At 42.9% G+C, this 15,845-nt stretch overlaps 1 protein-coding gene across 1 annotated transcript in view; it reads left to right on the plus strand.

Moving 5' to 3' along the window:
- Positions 1–15,586, plus strand: part of EXT1 (exostosin glycosyltransferase 1) — a 181,373-nt gene extending 165,787 nt beyond the window's left edge. The window contains exons 8-11 of the mRNA XM_071553946.1: positions 2,544–2,633; positions 6,246–6,406; positions 7,408–7,579; positions 10,060–15,586. Of these exons, the coding sequence (XP_071410047.1) occupies positions 2,544–2,633; positions 6,246–6,406; positions 7,408–7,579; positions 10,060–10,245 (609 nt within the window). The 3' untranslated portion in view covers positions 10,246–15,586. The remainder of the gene's footprint in view (positions 1–2,543; positions 2,634–6,245; positions 6,407–7,407; positions 7,580–10,059) is intronic.
- Positions 15,587–15,845: the final 259 nt, after the last annotated feature.

Genomic DNA, 15,845 nt, shown 5'->3' on the forward strand with positions numbered 1-15,845 from the left:
CTGTGAAAAGTGCCTTTTCTTATGGCCTTGTGGGATACTGCTGTCAGTGATGGTATCTCACCACCAAAAAAAAGGAAGGGACAAGGGACATGGGACACTTGTGTGGGAGCAAAACCACCATGTCATCTCTTGCCATGCAACACACATCTGTTTGTACTCTCACAAAGTCAAAACTGACAGCATCAGATGAGAATAGAATGGGTTTTTTAAAATCCACACTGAAGTGGGTGATTCCTTTCCAATGAGAGAAGCAAGACTTCTTGCTTCTAGACTCTGAAACAGATTTGGGCTGGTCCCCTCTGCAGTCTCTGTCAGATGGCTCCTGAGCTCTGCATTGGTGAAGGAAACTTCTAGTTGCTTTGGCTGTACAATCCTACTTTTAGAATTTATAATCCTGTCTCTGGTCTTTTCCCCCTGTCACCTTAACAAGGGGGAAGAGGGAGCCCTGTGAGATTGGCAGCTAAAGGCTCTTGCCTTAACTAGCCATGTAAACAGTATGAGGAGAGTTGCTGCAGGTCCAAGAAAGGCTGTAGTGATTTTTGAGCCTTTTGATCTGGGGTTTTTTATTTTCTTTTTGTAAAACTTGCAGAGATGAGATAGAGGAGAAAATCTTTGACCAGTTTTACAGTGTTTGTAGAATTGGCCCCAGGTGCTGTTTAGATTACAAATGAGTCTCCTGAGTACACAAAGGTGTGTTTATACTGGACAGTCTCTTCCCTCTAATATCCCAACCTATGCCAAATAGCTTCTTGCGTGGAAAGCTGTTTGTTTGGACAAAGCTTGCAGAGCCAGAGCAGTGCAGTTCAAAGGTTGCACCAAGGAACTGCTTCTCATCTCCAGGCTTAACTGAAACATACTGTCAGGCACATTACTCCATGCAGGTGATCACAGAGGTCTGTCTTTACCTAACCTTAACTCTTCCTCATGAAAACAAGATATATTATCACACCCATTTTACAACAAATACATGGCTAGTCCCAACTGTTGTACTATTTGACAATTTTACACGGTCTGTAAAAGATCAGGGGTGAGAACACAGGTCTCCTGCCAACTGTTTGCTCTGCTTTGCCTTAGCACAAGCAAAGCAAAGCCATCAACCCCAGCCAGATCACCTCTTGTACCAGCCCCTGCCTCCCCAGAACAAGGCCATCGTACCAATGAAGAGATGCTCTCCAGGCAGACATTGTGAACACCCTGTTTATGGAGACAAAGCTTTCTCTGAATCAAGGCATAGGTTCTGATGACTTGCTCCCAAACAGGTTGTAAGGAATGCAGAACTGGCCATGTCCATTATTAGAGGTGTGTAAAACTGCTCCATGTCCCTGTTCTCATACAGTGGTTTCCTTTTTCTGGGCTGACTTTTGTAGTGTTTTGTTGACATAAAAAATTGGAAAAGAAGTCCAGTAACTAACCAGGCTATTTTTCCTAGCAAATGAGGGAAACAAATCGTGTTATGTGCTTGTTACATCAGTTGCAAAAGGTGCTAATTAGTCTGCTAAAGATACCAGATAGATTTTCATTTCTTGCTGTTACCTTTTTGATCCAGCTTTCCCATTTATTTCCTGTTCCTTTGAGGCCTGTGCTGTCATATCTTTCAAAAGCTTATTCTGCGTATATGTCTATACATATAGAATGGTTTGAGTTGGAAAGGACCTTAAAGATCATCTAGTGCCAATCCATATGCCATGGACAGGGACACCCCACACTAGACCAGGTTGCTCAGAGCTCCATCCAGCCCGGCCTTGAGCACTTCCAGGGATGGGGCATCCACAACTTCTCTGGGCAACGACTTCCAGTGCCTCACTACCCTCACAGTAAAGCATTTTTCCTAATATCTGATCTAAACCTACTCGTTGTCACTTTAAATAAAGCCATTCTCCCTTCTCTGGTCACTACACGTCCTTGTAAAAAGTCCCTCTCCATCTTTCTTGTGGGCTCCCTTCAGGTGCTAAAAGGTTACTTAGAATGTCACTTTTTAAAATGCTACAATACATATATAATTCTTGATGTAAATAAAACTCGATACATATGTTGCATAGCATATTCTGCTTTTTTGATGGAGGATGTTGTACCATCCTGGTACCATAACATCCTTCACACACAGTCTGAGCTGCTTGGTTTCATAGCCATATGAATTCTGTGAAGTCCTTCTCAGTGTTCGTTATCTTTGATCCTCACACTCTGTAAGAGAGCAGAGGGACAGTCTTAGCTACCAGGGAAAATGTCCTCCCCAGAGAAGCTGCAGGTTCAGCTAATTCTCAGTACCGACCATTGCAGTTTGTCACAAAGGGAAAGCACCGTGCTCCAAAGAGGGAGGTCTTTTTAGAAATTACTCCTCAGGCAGAAGGTGTAGGCTGACTGCTGGAGTGACAAAAATGAAACTCTTTCACTCTTGATATGAAGGGTCCTTTCCATCGGACAGAAATATGTCATGTATCTCAGACAAGAGGAAATAAGTGTTAGGAATAAAGTGGAGTATTTACCTTGAAACTGAGTACTTCAATGACTTTTATTCCTCCCATTCCTGCCTTGGATACCCACAGGTTATGAGCAGTCGCTTCCTGCCCTACGACAATATAGTGACAGATGCAGTGCTAAGCCTGGATGAGGACACCGTGCTCTCAACCACTGAGGTAAGGGTCTCTGGGGGCCTGCTTGGCTCCTGGGCTCAGCCTGAACACAGCAGACACGCTCTTCTCTTGGCTTTGCCAGTGAGCAAATGTTATAAGATTTCCTGCCACACTCCTCAAATTTAACGTGTTGCACTTGTTTCAGCAATGCTGCCACTGCCTGCCATCAGAGGAGCTTTTCACCCTGGTTAATTGGCTCATCATTAGCATATGGTTCTTCCGTTCCTTATTATTTTAGTAACATAGCTGCAGGCGGGTGTAGGCAGCCAAGAGCAGTCAGCTTTAATATTCTGTTCTCACTTTTCTGATTGGGGTAGCTTCCCCTCCCCCACGTTATCAGTAGGGTGTAGGTGGAGAAGGAAGGGTTGTCAGCAGCAGGGGACTGCTATTGCTCCAAAAGACAGCATTGCCATCCTGGTGCAGGATTTCACTGAGGAATGCTCTTTCACCATAGCGCTGGCCCATAAAATTGGAGATCTTTGCTAGTTTAGGTGTTCAAGTGTTTGTGCCAAGAGCAAGATAGCACTAAGAAAAGAAAAATACTGTAGAAAACCAATTTTTACAACTGGGATGAGTATTGATTTTTAGAACCTCTTCCTGAGAACCACAAGGGAAACTGATGACAGTTTATATAGAGTGCAATATTTGGGAAATACATTATTAATGATGGCCAGGGAATAGCTTGAAAAACTCGATTTTCTTTTGTTTTCCCTTCTTTCCCCCTGTTCATGGCCATCCTCTCTCCCCATTTCACCTTTATAAAATAGCATTTTTGTTAGTGACAGGGATGGTACCACTACTTATAAATCAGTGAAGAAATGCATAGCATTAGTCTTCAGTCTCTGCTATATACCCTAAAATTACTGAATTTGTTCTAAATGGATGAGATTGCAACTGCTCATCTTCCCTGTTGTGGTTAGACTGCTCCACAAAGAGCCACAGTGGCCCTCTTTTGCTTCACAAATGGAAGACGTAGTTGACATTGAACCTATCTGATACCAAGGGTACACCCTGGTAGTTTCTGCTAGGTGAGGAAGAACATGGCTGCTGCCAAAGCTGTGTGCAAAGCCCTGCACAGCCCAGTAAAAGGCATTTATCCTAGGGCTGGAGTTCCTAAGGTTGTTGCTCAGTCTGAAGGGTCCTGTCTAAGCTGCCCTGGGGACCATGGTAAGACTTCTCAGAGACTTCTCAGAGACTTCATTCACTGAGAGGTAGTTCACAGCAATCCAGCCTGTGAATTCCATGAGGACTTGGGGCTTTGTTTTGTTTGAAGTGATATTTATTCCTCCTCCAAACTTTGAAGTCATTCAAGCTTCTGGAACACATATAAAATAAATAAATAGTGTTTCTCATTCAGCTTGGCCGTGTTTTACCCTGAACATTCTGAAATGCAAATATTTGTTGTTGAGCAAGATAACATACAGGTTTCTTTGTGGCTTCTTCTCTCCTGTGAGCAACTTGCTCCTGTGTGTTTGCACAGTGGCTATTTGCTCTATGAGCCCCATGGCTTCAGTGCTGCAGACAGAACCAGCTGGCCAGCACTTGCCAGGACCCACCTTGCAGCTTCAGTGTGGCTCTCTGCCAGGGTGCCAGGGTCAGCAGCTCTCTTTGGTGGCTCTCCATGAAGAGCTGATGGCCTCCATTGCTTCCCCTTCCCCGCTGTACAGCTTTTGCAGTTATGGTGTGACATTGTCCCTGAAACGACCTGCTCAGGGGTGGATGTTGTGGCAAAGCTTCAAGGCCCAGAGAAGGCAATTTAGAAACATGGTCAAACACAATCGCACATCCTCTGGCCTGTCTGGCTGTGGGGTAGTAAAGGTTTTCCATTCACAACAGAATAGTGCATAATTGCTCTGTGAGAGGAGCTGTTCCACATGCACAGAGGAATATGTGCATGGAAAGGAATTAGAAATAGGCACAGGTCAGTGATCTGGAGGTTTAAGAGACTGGCAGCTTGGTTGGATTTTCCTGCTGATCAGCTGAGAGTGGCAATACTGCTGGAAATCATACAGGATGAGAACTGAGGGTTTGCTTTTTTTTAATAAAGGGAGTTTTCTCTTAGGGTGGTTGCTTTAGTGTGTCTCCCTGGTAGAAGGGCAGATAGTTGAAAGCACAAGAGAGGGCACTGAGTGCAGAAGCTTTATTATTTATTTAAGTTTGAGATTCTCAGACTTCTCTAAAGAAAACAGATGTCACGTTTTATGGGAAAGTCCTTTATAGGGAAAAAAAACCCCTTTAGTTCTTTCATGTGGTATTGATTTGGATGAGATCAGAACTATCACAACGGTAACTGGTTTGTGCACATTGTCTTTCTAGTTGGCCTCAGATTCCTTGAAACAACTTTAAAGAAAATACCCAGTCCCTAACTTTGTGTTTCAGTCCATGTGCAGCTCTTCTGTTTCATAAAAACACTTGTAAATGTGAGAAGTCTGACAGTAATCAACACGAAATGGGACTGTTCTCAGAGCAGCAATTTTTTATCTAACTTCTTTACTTTTGACTTTGACTGTGCTTTTGGAAGGCTTTACAAACATTTTTGAGCAAAGTTTTAGGTCCCTCTGGTACTGGAGGAACCCAATGTGCAGTGCAGAAACAAAGCCCTCATTTTCTTGGGTTTGACTAGGACAATGACAATTGTCTTTAACTCATATTAAAACTTTAGTCAAGCTAGAGCTCCGAAATCTAAGCTGAAGTGGAAAGACTGCCAACCAACTTTTCTTTGCTAAAAATATTCCCATATGTAGTTACCAAACTCTTTTCAAATAGAATGCTGTCAGGGCCTTTGCAAACCACCCCAGTCATCCCTTTCCTAGTATCACCAGGGTTTGTTTGGTGGGATCCTGGGGTAGCAGTGTCCTGTCACTTCTCCATTCTCAGAGATCTGAGTCATTAAAATAGTTACAGGAAGATAATAAAATAAAAACCACATTGGCAGCATTTGACATCCTCCTGTGGGTCATACAGTATTGAGCATTTTTCTTAAAGTTTAGATTCCTGATACCATTTAACTAAATGGAAATCTTGTCTCCCTCTTTATTAAGCTATTATGTTGAACCTTTTTGGTCATATAGACAATCTTAAAAGTATGACTGACATGGTCTTCAGAACACTCAAAACAGATGAAAGATATAAATGGACTCCACACTGACTGCCTGTTTTAGTCTCCCTGAGCCACCTTTACAACTTGAAGTGTTTGATTTTCCAAGCCTCATGTTAACAGTGCTAAAATGGTAGGTGAGATGCACAAAGAAGTGTAAAAGTTTCAGTTTACCACATAGCTATTACCTCTTGGTATCGCATTGAAGTATAAATACATGCACCTACACCCATTCTTTCTGTAACTTGAAAAGGTTTGATATGTAAAGGCCAAGTTTGAAAATGTTAATGTAATGCTGTGATGCTTTAGACTCCCTTTAACAGAAACCATTAAAATGTGCATAATTATGGGGCAAAATGTCAAGCAGTCAGTTTAATTTACTGATGAATATATGGAATTAATGTTTAGCAACAGTTCCAAGATTTTGAATTGTGAATTAGTGGCAAGGTAATATTTTCTTTTGTTGACATTTATTGAAACAGTTTTGGTGTTCATTTGGCCTGTACCTTTGTCCACAGGTGGATTTTGCCTTTACAGTTTGGCAGAGCTTTCCAGAGAGGATTGTAGGGTACCCTGCACGCAGTCACTTCTGGGACAACACTAAGGAGAGGTGGGGGTACACCTCCAAATGGACTAATGACTATTCCATGGTATTGACAGGAGCTGCTATTTACCACAAGTAAGAACCCAGAGCATCTGCTGTCCTCCTTCTGTATGAAACAAAACAGTAAAGAGGGGGGTAGGGTGTTGGGTGTGAAGAACATTCTTCCGGGGAGGGGAAAAAATGGAAAGATAATACATGGGTCTACTTTTTATGGGGTAATAATTTAAGTTCTTGGTTTAGCTCTGGGGATCTGGTAATCATTATTGCGCTTGTTGGGTCTCTTTGAAGTCACTTGTGTTTTGAGGCAGTCGGACTGCTCTTTTTAACATCAGGAATTACACACTTCAAAGAGTTCCCGAATTCATTAAGCTGCTCGGCTGAATGGCCTGTAGCATAGCAGAAAGGAGGTTACTTCCAGACCAGCTCTGGCTATGTGTTGGCTGACAGCTGCAGACTGCAAAGTCTTCTGGCTACTCTAGAAATGAAGTACAGTGGACATGTCACTGACAGCTCAGCGTATTGCAGCATGTTGGAGAACCCCGCTGTTGTTAGGACTTCAGCAGAGCAAAGTCCTCTATAGATTTTAGAAAAAAGAATATTCTGGGGTGTCTAATCCACATCCCCACAAAGGAGAAGAGAGGTCACAGGGGAATGGTATAGGCCCAAAGGAGAATAATTTCAACAATAAGAACAGTAGTAGGGCAGTTTTACTAGACTTCTTTCCAACTTAACAGTTTGGAGGGAAAATGTGAAGGATGAATTCATCAGTGTTGTATATCACATTATGGCAACGTGGGGCTCTCTTTCCTACTTGTCCTTTATCCCGATACTTAAGTCTGCATTGTTTATTTCAACCCAATTACAAAATGTTCTGTTTCTTCATTAACATTGTTTACTGTCTTAATGAGAAACTGATTTGTTTTCCATTCCTGTTGGAGGATGAGACCAGGGAAAGGAAGTGGCATATTGGGAATTGGTTACAAAACTTGTGTTTGAACTGAAATAGAAATTTCCTGGTGCTTGTAATACCTGAAAGCCCAGTGACTTGCATTAACAACACCACTGTTCATTTCCAGATATTATCACTACCTGTACACTCATTACCTGCCTGCCAGCCTAAAGAATATGGTGGACCAACTGGCCAATTGTGAGGACATTCTAATGAATTTTTTGGTGTCAGCTGTGACAAAATTGCCTCCAATCAAAGTAACACAGAAAAAACAGTACAAGGAGACCATGATGGGACAGGTGTGTATTCCCAGCATGTTTTAGCAGTTGAGATACATTGATAGTATAATGAGTTGTGCTTCTCAGTTAGGCTTAGAAAGTGATACAATTCTGTCAAATTTTTTTGCAGCTTTTATTTTAGCAGAACTGTAAATAGACTTTAGATATGCTTATTATAATGAAAGAAAAAGAAATCTGGCAAACATCTACTGTGGATGCTGCTTACCTTCATAGTTTTCTCACATAGTGTTATTCACAGTGATCTCAAACTCCTGGAACTGACTATTGTGGTGATTGAATTTCAGTTAAACTCTAGTTTTATAATTAAATATTCTAGACCTAAGACCTAGCCATGGAATGCTGGAAGCAGAAGTAAATTCTAAAAGGTTTTCTATTTTTTTATTATTAATTAATATAATGTACCAGACTGTCCCAGTGCTATTTTAAATTACATAGTGTGATTCAAGCACTGACACTGGACTGTCACAACAGAGGTAATTTGTGATAGGCACATGGTGTTTTCCCACAAGGAACATTTTGTCCCACAGTCATGCCATCACTCACTAGCAGCCATGAAATGCTTGCTTTAGATCCTCTTCCAGCTACTGGAAAAGCCCTCTGTCTCTGCAGAAATGGAAATACCTCTAGTAACATGGACACCTGGTAACCTGAGGGCACTGGTCCTCCTACCCTGTGTGAGAGCAATGGGAGGAATAGCAAGTCCTGCAGAACCTGCAAGTCCTGAACAGCTTCCCATCTGTGCTGCCACGGTGTCTGTGATTTTTGTTGCAAACAGTACCATGATTACTAGGGGGTGAAAGAAATAAGGGGCCATCTATTTCCACCTCACATTTCCTCCTATTAGCATTACTTGGATCTTTGACTGGGAGTGGCCATGACAGTTTGTAAACTGCCTTATCTGTATGTCGCTGTGCTTTCACCTGAAGTATAGGTAGCATTCAGCAATTCAGACTCATCTGGGTGCCCAGGAGTCCTTCTGTGAACAAGAAGGTGTCATCCAGAAAGTACCTATTGCTTCCATTTTCAGCTTCACCACTCCACAGGGCTGTGCTTTGGCTGTTTGGCAAAGCCTGAACATTCATTTTTCATCCTACAGCATGGGTGACTCGAGTCAGCCATGAACTATAACTCTCTCCTAAAGACAAGTTGTTCCTGCAGCTTTGGGAAATGTAATGGACCATGTTCATAATTCCTTGAAAGACAAATAAAAAATTAACATAACCTCAGTGTTGTGACAGAGATTAATAGTCGTATGGAAATTCACTGTTAATGGCCAAAATGTCTGCTATAATCCTCTAGCAACAAGCTTTTACTTGCTCTTTAGTGGCTTGGTATAATCAGGAGGCTGTAATCAATGCACATTATAACCTACCACTTGAGCTAGACTGGACAGGCTTGGACAAAGATCAAGTCTGATACCACAGTCATTTGGCAAGTCCCTGACTTTATCCATTTCTTCATGTTTTAATTTACATCCTTTGACTTTATGAATTTGTATTTGTTTTTAAAGTATAGTGGAAACGTAAGTGCTATAGAGAGATGCATGAGAAGTGGCACAGAAAAGCCCCTTCCGTTCTCAGCATTCATATTTATCTTAAGTAATAGTTTTATTATGTTTATAAATGTCCTTTAGGTACAGATAAAGAATAATAACAGCTTTAAAGCTGTTAGAGCCTTTTTTTTCCAGAGCTGCTGCGTTTCAGTGGACTTCCAACAGGCATTACAGGTGCCCTGAACTCTGGAAAATCAAGCCACAGTATTCTGCATGTATGCAGTCAAAGACCTTGGGTCTTTTCCTTGGGTCAGAGTTTAATGTGATGTACTTTGGAACTTCAGTTAATTTTCTTTGTCTGTGAGACAGCATTGACTGGTGCACTTGCTTTGGCCAATGGGATTCCTGGAAGCACCCTGATTTTCACTGCAGGATGTCTACACACATGAGTAATGCCAAGCACATTAGGGCTTCTGCTGAGCTCAGTTACAATCTGCAGATCTGGACTGCAAAAGTGCAGTTTTGACTCTGAGAAACTGTAATAATTATTTTCCTCCTATGGCTGAAGACCATGGGCAGGAGCTGGCCTGGGCTCGGGTGTGCACCTCCTTTCTTTCCTGGTGGTTTTTAAGAACTTGTTCTATCCCTGCAATAACTTGAGTGTTTCAAGGAAAGAAGAGTGAGGGATGGGGTGAAACAATGTGGGAGCTGTGGAGGGGCTGCTCGCGGGTGTTGTGCTCCACGTCAGGCTGGCTCATGGCTGAGCTCCGGTTGCCACATGGCACTGCCCCGTGCTCTGTTTGGAATGCTGGGGGTGTGTGGCTCCCCATGGCTGGCTCTGCACTGGGCAGGGTGTCCCTGCCCCTGTCTAAACCCCCTGAGCGGATTTCAGCCACCCAGAGCCACTGCTCCCGAGCCCCAGCGCGGCTCGGCACCCACCCTGCCATGCTGTGTGTCTGATGTCTGCTCTCTGCTCTCCCCTCCACAGACATCCCGGGCCTCGCGCTGGGCCGACCCCGACCACTTTGCCCAGCGGCAGAGCTGCATGAACACTTTTGCCAGCTGGTTTGGCTATATGCCGTTGATCCACTCGCAGATGAGGCTCGACCCTGTCCTCTTTAAAGACCAGGTCTCCATCCTGAGGAAGAAGTACCGAGATATTGAACGACTCTGAGGAGCGCTGCTGAGGGGCTGAGCCGCCCCTGCCAGACTGTGCCACCGACAGCAAGCGCCAACCCCGCACGCAGCGTCCCGGCTCCGGGCACGCAGCTCCAGACGCACCAAACCGCCCGGCAGGCTGCTGTCGCTGAGACTAGGTCGTGTACAGTTTCATTATGGAACATTAAATAATTATTTTTGAAATGATTGCTATGCAGGTTTAAACTTTTTTAATGATCAAAAAAAAACCTATTAAAAACAGAGTTCTTTCTTTAATCAAAATTGTGTTGGTTGTGACTATTTCAGAGCTGCCATTTCTTTCTTTCATGCATTTGATTGTCAATGCAATTTTCATTCCTTTTCCCCTGCCCAGTTAAATGCTGGAATCTCACAGGGAGAGAATGCAGCAGGTTCAGAAACAACTAAGCACAAGCAGGACAGAACCGAAATATTAACATTTCTCATTTACTGCTGACTTTTTAATTCTTTTCCTGTTTTTCCCAAGCCAGTAGCAGCCACTACAGCTAAACTCCTTTGGACAGATGGAAAACTGGAGAATCCCCAAAGATGCAAACAAGAGGGTAGATCCTTCTGGTTGAGGACCCCATTTTTAAAGGCAATCAGCCTTACCTTGAAGGGAGAGAGGAGCATTTCTGTGGAGGAGCAAACCAGTGACATGGAGTACAGGGACATGCAGGCACAGCAGGGCTGCAGTGCCAGGTGTGTGTATCATGGTTGGAGAGGTGCATCAAGAATGTCCCTGCCCATGGGTGGCTGAGCACCCCAGGGACAGTGAGCACAGCTGGTGTGGTGGTCATGTGGGACACCCAGAGCCCCTGCATGTCCTGCTGCTGGGGGCAGTGGTGCCACTTGGCCATGGCAGCCAAACTTCCAGAAGCAGCTTTGTTCTGAGGGCAAAAGAGGTGTTGACAGAAAACAAGAAAGCATGTTAGTGCTTGCAGTACAGGAACTTGGCCTGTAACAAACTGGATTTTTTGAAATCAAAGCATGGGCTTCTCCTTTTTTTTTTTTTTGGAATTGCTACTATGTCGAGAAATTCCCTCTTGGAGGTCTGACACCTGAAGTGAAGTGTGTGGAAGTAAAGTGTGTGGTCAGACTCTGGGTACTGGGAGGAGTGGGTGCTCCCAGTTATACTTGGGGCAAGGTAACTCACACAAAAAATCTGTCCCTGAAATACTAGTGCTGCTCATGGTCTAAAACAGTTTTAGCATTTCAAATATAATTATTTTTAAATTGCATTATTCCAGTTGTTTATTTCTCTGTAGTCCTTTGCTTATTTATGTGTTTCTTTACGTTGAAGTATGAAAACTGAAGCAGTCATTTGGGTCAGAAAGATGCCATTCCAATTTGACAAGAAAATAAGCACTTTAAAAATGTTTTGAACTCTCATGTTTTGATGGGGTGCATTTGGGGTGCTCTGTAGCTATCGCTACCCCAAGAGCTCTGTGTAAAGTCACAGCAAGCAGGTTTAGTGCCGATGCCCAGAAGACCAGCAAGCCTTTCTATACCTCATTCCTTTATAAACAGGCAATCTGGTAGCAGGGATGAAGAGTAATTGGACCAGAATGATAACCATTTTCATTCAGGCTCAGGCACCAATTTAATATGCAGCTTTAAGCAACTCCCATTACCAGGGCATGCCTCAGTTTCCTCCTTTGTAAAAGTAATAGCTACTGGTTGTAGAGAGAATGCTGTGAAGCTTAAATAGTTTTTGTCACTGGTAAGATCAGAATCCCTAAATGGAAAGTTGCTTTAAAAGTGCAAAGTACATACTGCTAAATGTTTGTATGCAACTTGACATGTTAAGACTTGCAGAGTGCTTTGCTTTGCGTATGTATTGCAATATTTGAACAGAGCACAGCGAGTTAGGGCGGGAACATCAGGTTCCTGCCATTTTGTGTTAGAATCATAGAATGGTTTGGGTTGGAAGGGATCTTAAAGGTCATCTAGTTCCAACCCCCCTGCCATGAGCAGGGACATCTTCCACTAGACCAGGTTGCTCAAGCCCCATCCAACCTGACCTTGAACACCTCCAGGGATGAGGCATCCACAGCTGCTCTGAGCAACCTGTTCCACTGCCACACCACCACCACAGTAAACAATTTCTTCCAAATATCTGATCTAAATCTGCTTTCTTTCAGTTATAAAACCATTACCCCATGTCCCTATCACTAGAGGCCCTTATAAATCTGAACCAAATCTTAAAAGGAATCTGCCAAAATATGTGTGAGAGTGCAGCTAGTGACATGTGCTGCTGAAAGGAAGAGGTGCCACTTTTCCCACTCTTCCTGTTGTTCTCCCATTCCCTGGCCATGCAGTCTCATCTGACACCTTCTGCCATGGTGGTGCCCAACAGATGTTTCTGTGAGCCCATTCAACTCTCTACACTTGTGGTAAACTATCCAGTGATTTACTGGGCTTTTCTAATGCCATTTTAGAGTTAAATCAGTATGTGGAGAGAAGTGTAAAGAGGCAGCAGTAGGTGGGCAGGGCCAGGGACAGAAAGGAAACAGGATATGCTCCAGTCTGTGTAGGGTGAGCTGCTATTTCAGCTGCCCATATCTCTTAAGAACCTGAACCTCACTTCCCTGTGCTCTCAGGTCTGTGTTTGCTGATCTGCAGGGGAAGATGAAATCCAGTGGTTTAATTTTCCAGGGTGAATGGCTCAGTGGCTCCCATGATGCTTTTCCTCTTTCAACAACAGGAATAGACCTTCTCCTTAGACTGTATTTTTGGAGAATGTGCCAAACACTGGATGAGGCTGGCGAGGCTCACACTCTGCTCGTGTCCCGTGTGCAGGTGGCACACAGCCGTGCCCACCAGAGCATCTGTAGCTCTGAGAACCAGTCACTGGTCTGTAGCCAGCTAGAGGGGCCAGGGAGAGGGAAGGAGGGGACCTTGCAGAAACAGGAATTACAATTCTGCTTGGGTTGAGGTAATGCCATTTGGGGGCACGTGGGTTGGGGTTTTCGTTAAAAAGGGAGTAACGATCCGGTTTTGGAGTGCAGTGAGCCAGGCCAAGCTTTTAAGCTGTTTGACATTCTGTTACCATCTCTCTTTGGGGTGGCTGAAAGAGACTGTGCTAAAGCTCACTCTCAGTGCAATTTGAGGCCCCTTCTGTTTACCGATTGCTAATTAAACAAGTGACAATGGAAGGCTTAGCTCCAGAAGGGATGTGGATAGGTAGGAGCATTTCTCTTTGCAGTACGTTACCCAGGCATAGTTGTCTTGCTGGGAAAGAATGTGCCTCAAGAACAGTCATTGGTCTCCGTGCCCACAGCCTGGGGATCCAGGGGAAGAGCTGGATGCAAACTCAGCTTAGAGACTCGTTGTGCTACACTCAGTGAGTGCTGCTCAGGACAGCAGGCAGAGCCACCCGCGTGTACCTGTTCTGGGCAGTCGTGTTGTTTCCTTAGTGAGTGAAATCACCCTTTTGGCATGTCGTAGGTGCAAGTCAATGGTTCTTTATTCTTTTTTTAGCTCCCCTCCCAATTCAGATGGTGCTGAAACAAGGTTCACTCCTTGTTGCTCCTTTTGTAGTTTTTTTTTAATTATTATTATTTTTCATTAACAGCAGGCTATGTTAGCCTTTACTTTACAGGTACTTGAATGCCTGATGACTTGACTGAGTGTTAGGCATGTGGCCTTTTGTAAAGGTTACTGACCTTAATTTAATCAGGGGTGAGATGGGTGGATGAATGTGAATAGATTCATGCCATTATAAAAGAATGGAAGTACGGATTAGAGTTTGGGAGAACTGATTAATTTTTAATTGAATTTATTAAAGGGGAAAAGAAAAAAAAAGAGAAAGAAATCCTTCCCAGTTATAATTGGAATAAGATCTGCTGCTGGAGGAAGGAAAAACAGGGGCAAACTTCCAAGATAGAAAGTGCCTGGCTCTCCTTGCAGTCTCTTGGGCCTGCACAAGATTTTGTTTGCCCTCTTTCTATTTTGTGAGAATCTCTAATTATTATCCTACCTTTTTCTAGATGTGAATGTTTAAGCTTTGTAATAATTTCATAGTGAACACACTGATGTGCTAATGCATGGCTATTGAGAGCTTTGACCTTTTCCATTTCAAAACATCATGGATTTGATCAATTTCAGATTGCAATTTCTCTTTTAGAGCCAGTTTTGACAAAGAAATTAATCTTTCACCAGTGAGCGCCTTTTAAAATAGCTCATTTACCAAAAGATGTTATTTGGAGAATGGAAGTCATCATTTGACACTGAAGCAATGAAAGAAACAGCTAGATGCAAGTTAGGATTTTTTACATGCCCAGTGTAAAATGCTGTGTCCTCCTCTTTTGTACTTGCCTCTTACTGAAACTAGAAGACTACTCAGTGTTTGTCATGACGTCTATATCAATTGACAATTTATTCATTCCTCCAGTGAAACATCCTCTTACAGCAAAGGGTGGATTGGTGGTCTGCTCTATTTTTTTATTTTTTCCAGGCAGGCTCTGATGTCTGTCCTGGAAATGTGGCCTTCAAGGGCATCAGCCTGACAGAGCCATTTCCTTGGGCGTTAGCAGGACTTCATGGGATTGACCTGTGGTCTTCCAAGAAGGGACCTGCCCTGTGCAGGGTCTTAGCTGGTGTCTCCTGGAAATAAAACTGCATCTTCCCAAATTTTGTACATCTCACCCTTGTTTAAAACTAAGTCAAGTTGGCCTTTATACCACTATTTTAACCGTCTTCACACATTTTTTAAGTTGGAGTTAAATTAGGGGGAGTTAAATTAGGCAGGGGTTAAACTGGGGGGAGGGGTTATGGGACTCATCAGATGCTTTGAGATGCTCCCTCCCACTCTTTCACAATGTTTTTAGTGACTATTTCACAGTGGATTAGTGATGATCCAATGGGCCTTGCGACCTTGTACATAATTCTGTATATTTATTTTGAGAGAAAATATGTATAGTGTTTGGATTATGAGAATGGAAACTTGATATGGGAATTCACAGGTTGTCAAATGTAAAGCAAAAAAACAAACAAAAATACAATCTTATTTTGTATAAAATGTACATTTTTGAGAAAAATTTTCTAATGCATTACCAATGTTTTCATAGTGCTGCCACATCTTTTTTAAAGTGTTTCTCCCTCTTTGTTTGACTATTGACAACATGGTGCAATTAAACCTAAAGCAAGTGTGTGAGTGAGAGAAAAAGAGAGAATGACAAATTAAAAAGCCATATAATTTGGTTTACTTCATTAACCTGTATAACATCATAGGTTTACCATCTAAGATAGGTTGTTTTTATAGATAGTGTCACCAAAGACTTTTTTTCTTCAGATTTATTTTGAAAAGTTGTTAATAAAGGACGTACATTTCTGTTGCAGTGTGTTCTTATTTTTAGGGTAGAATAACAAATCTTGCTCTTGTGCTCTTGAGAATGCAAATTTGGGACCGTGACTGCGACGTGTCTCAAGTTCAGGGTAGTTAAATGAAAGGCTCTTTATCTGCTTTCTCCTTGGCCTGAACAGAGCGATGGCTCTGTGTATATCCTGTGTGCATAGAGAATATACGTGGTATAGCGTCTATACACAGTGGTCCCTAGTCCAGCAACACTGACAGGTGTTCACTGTCTTACCTGA

The sequence above is a fragment of the Pithys albifrons genome, chromosome 4 (assembly GCF_047495875.1).
Source record: "Pithys albifrons albifrons isolate INPA30051 chromosome 4, PitAlb_v1, whole genome shotgun sequence".
In the NCBI taxonomy this organism is placed as follows: domain Eukaryota; kingdom Metazoa; phylum Chordata; class Aves; order Passeriformes; family Thamnophilidae; genus Pithys; species Pithys albifrons.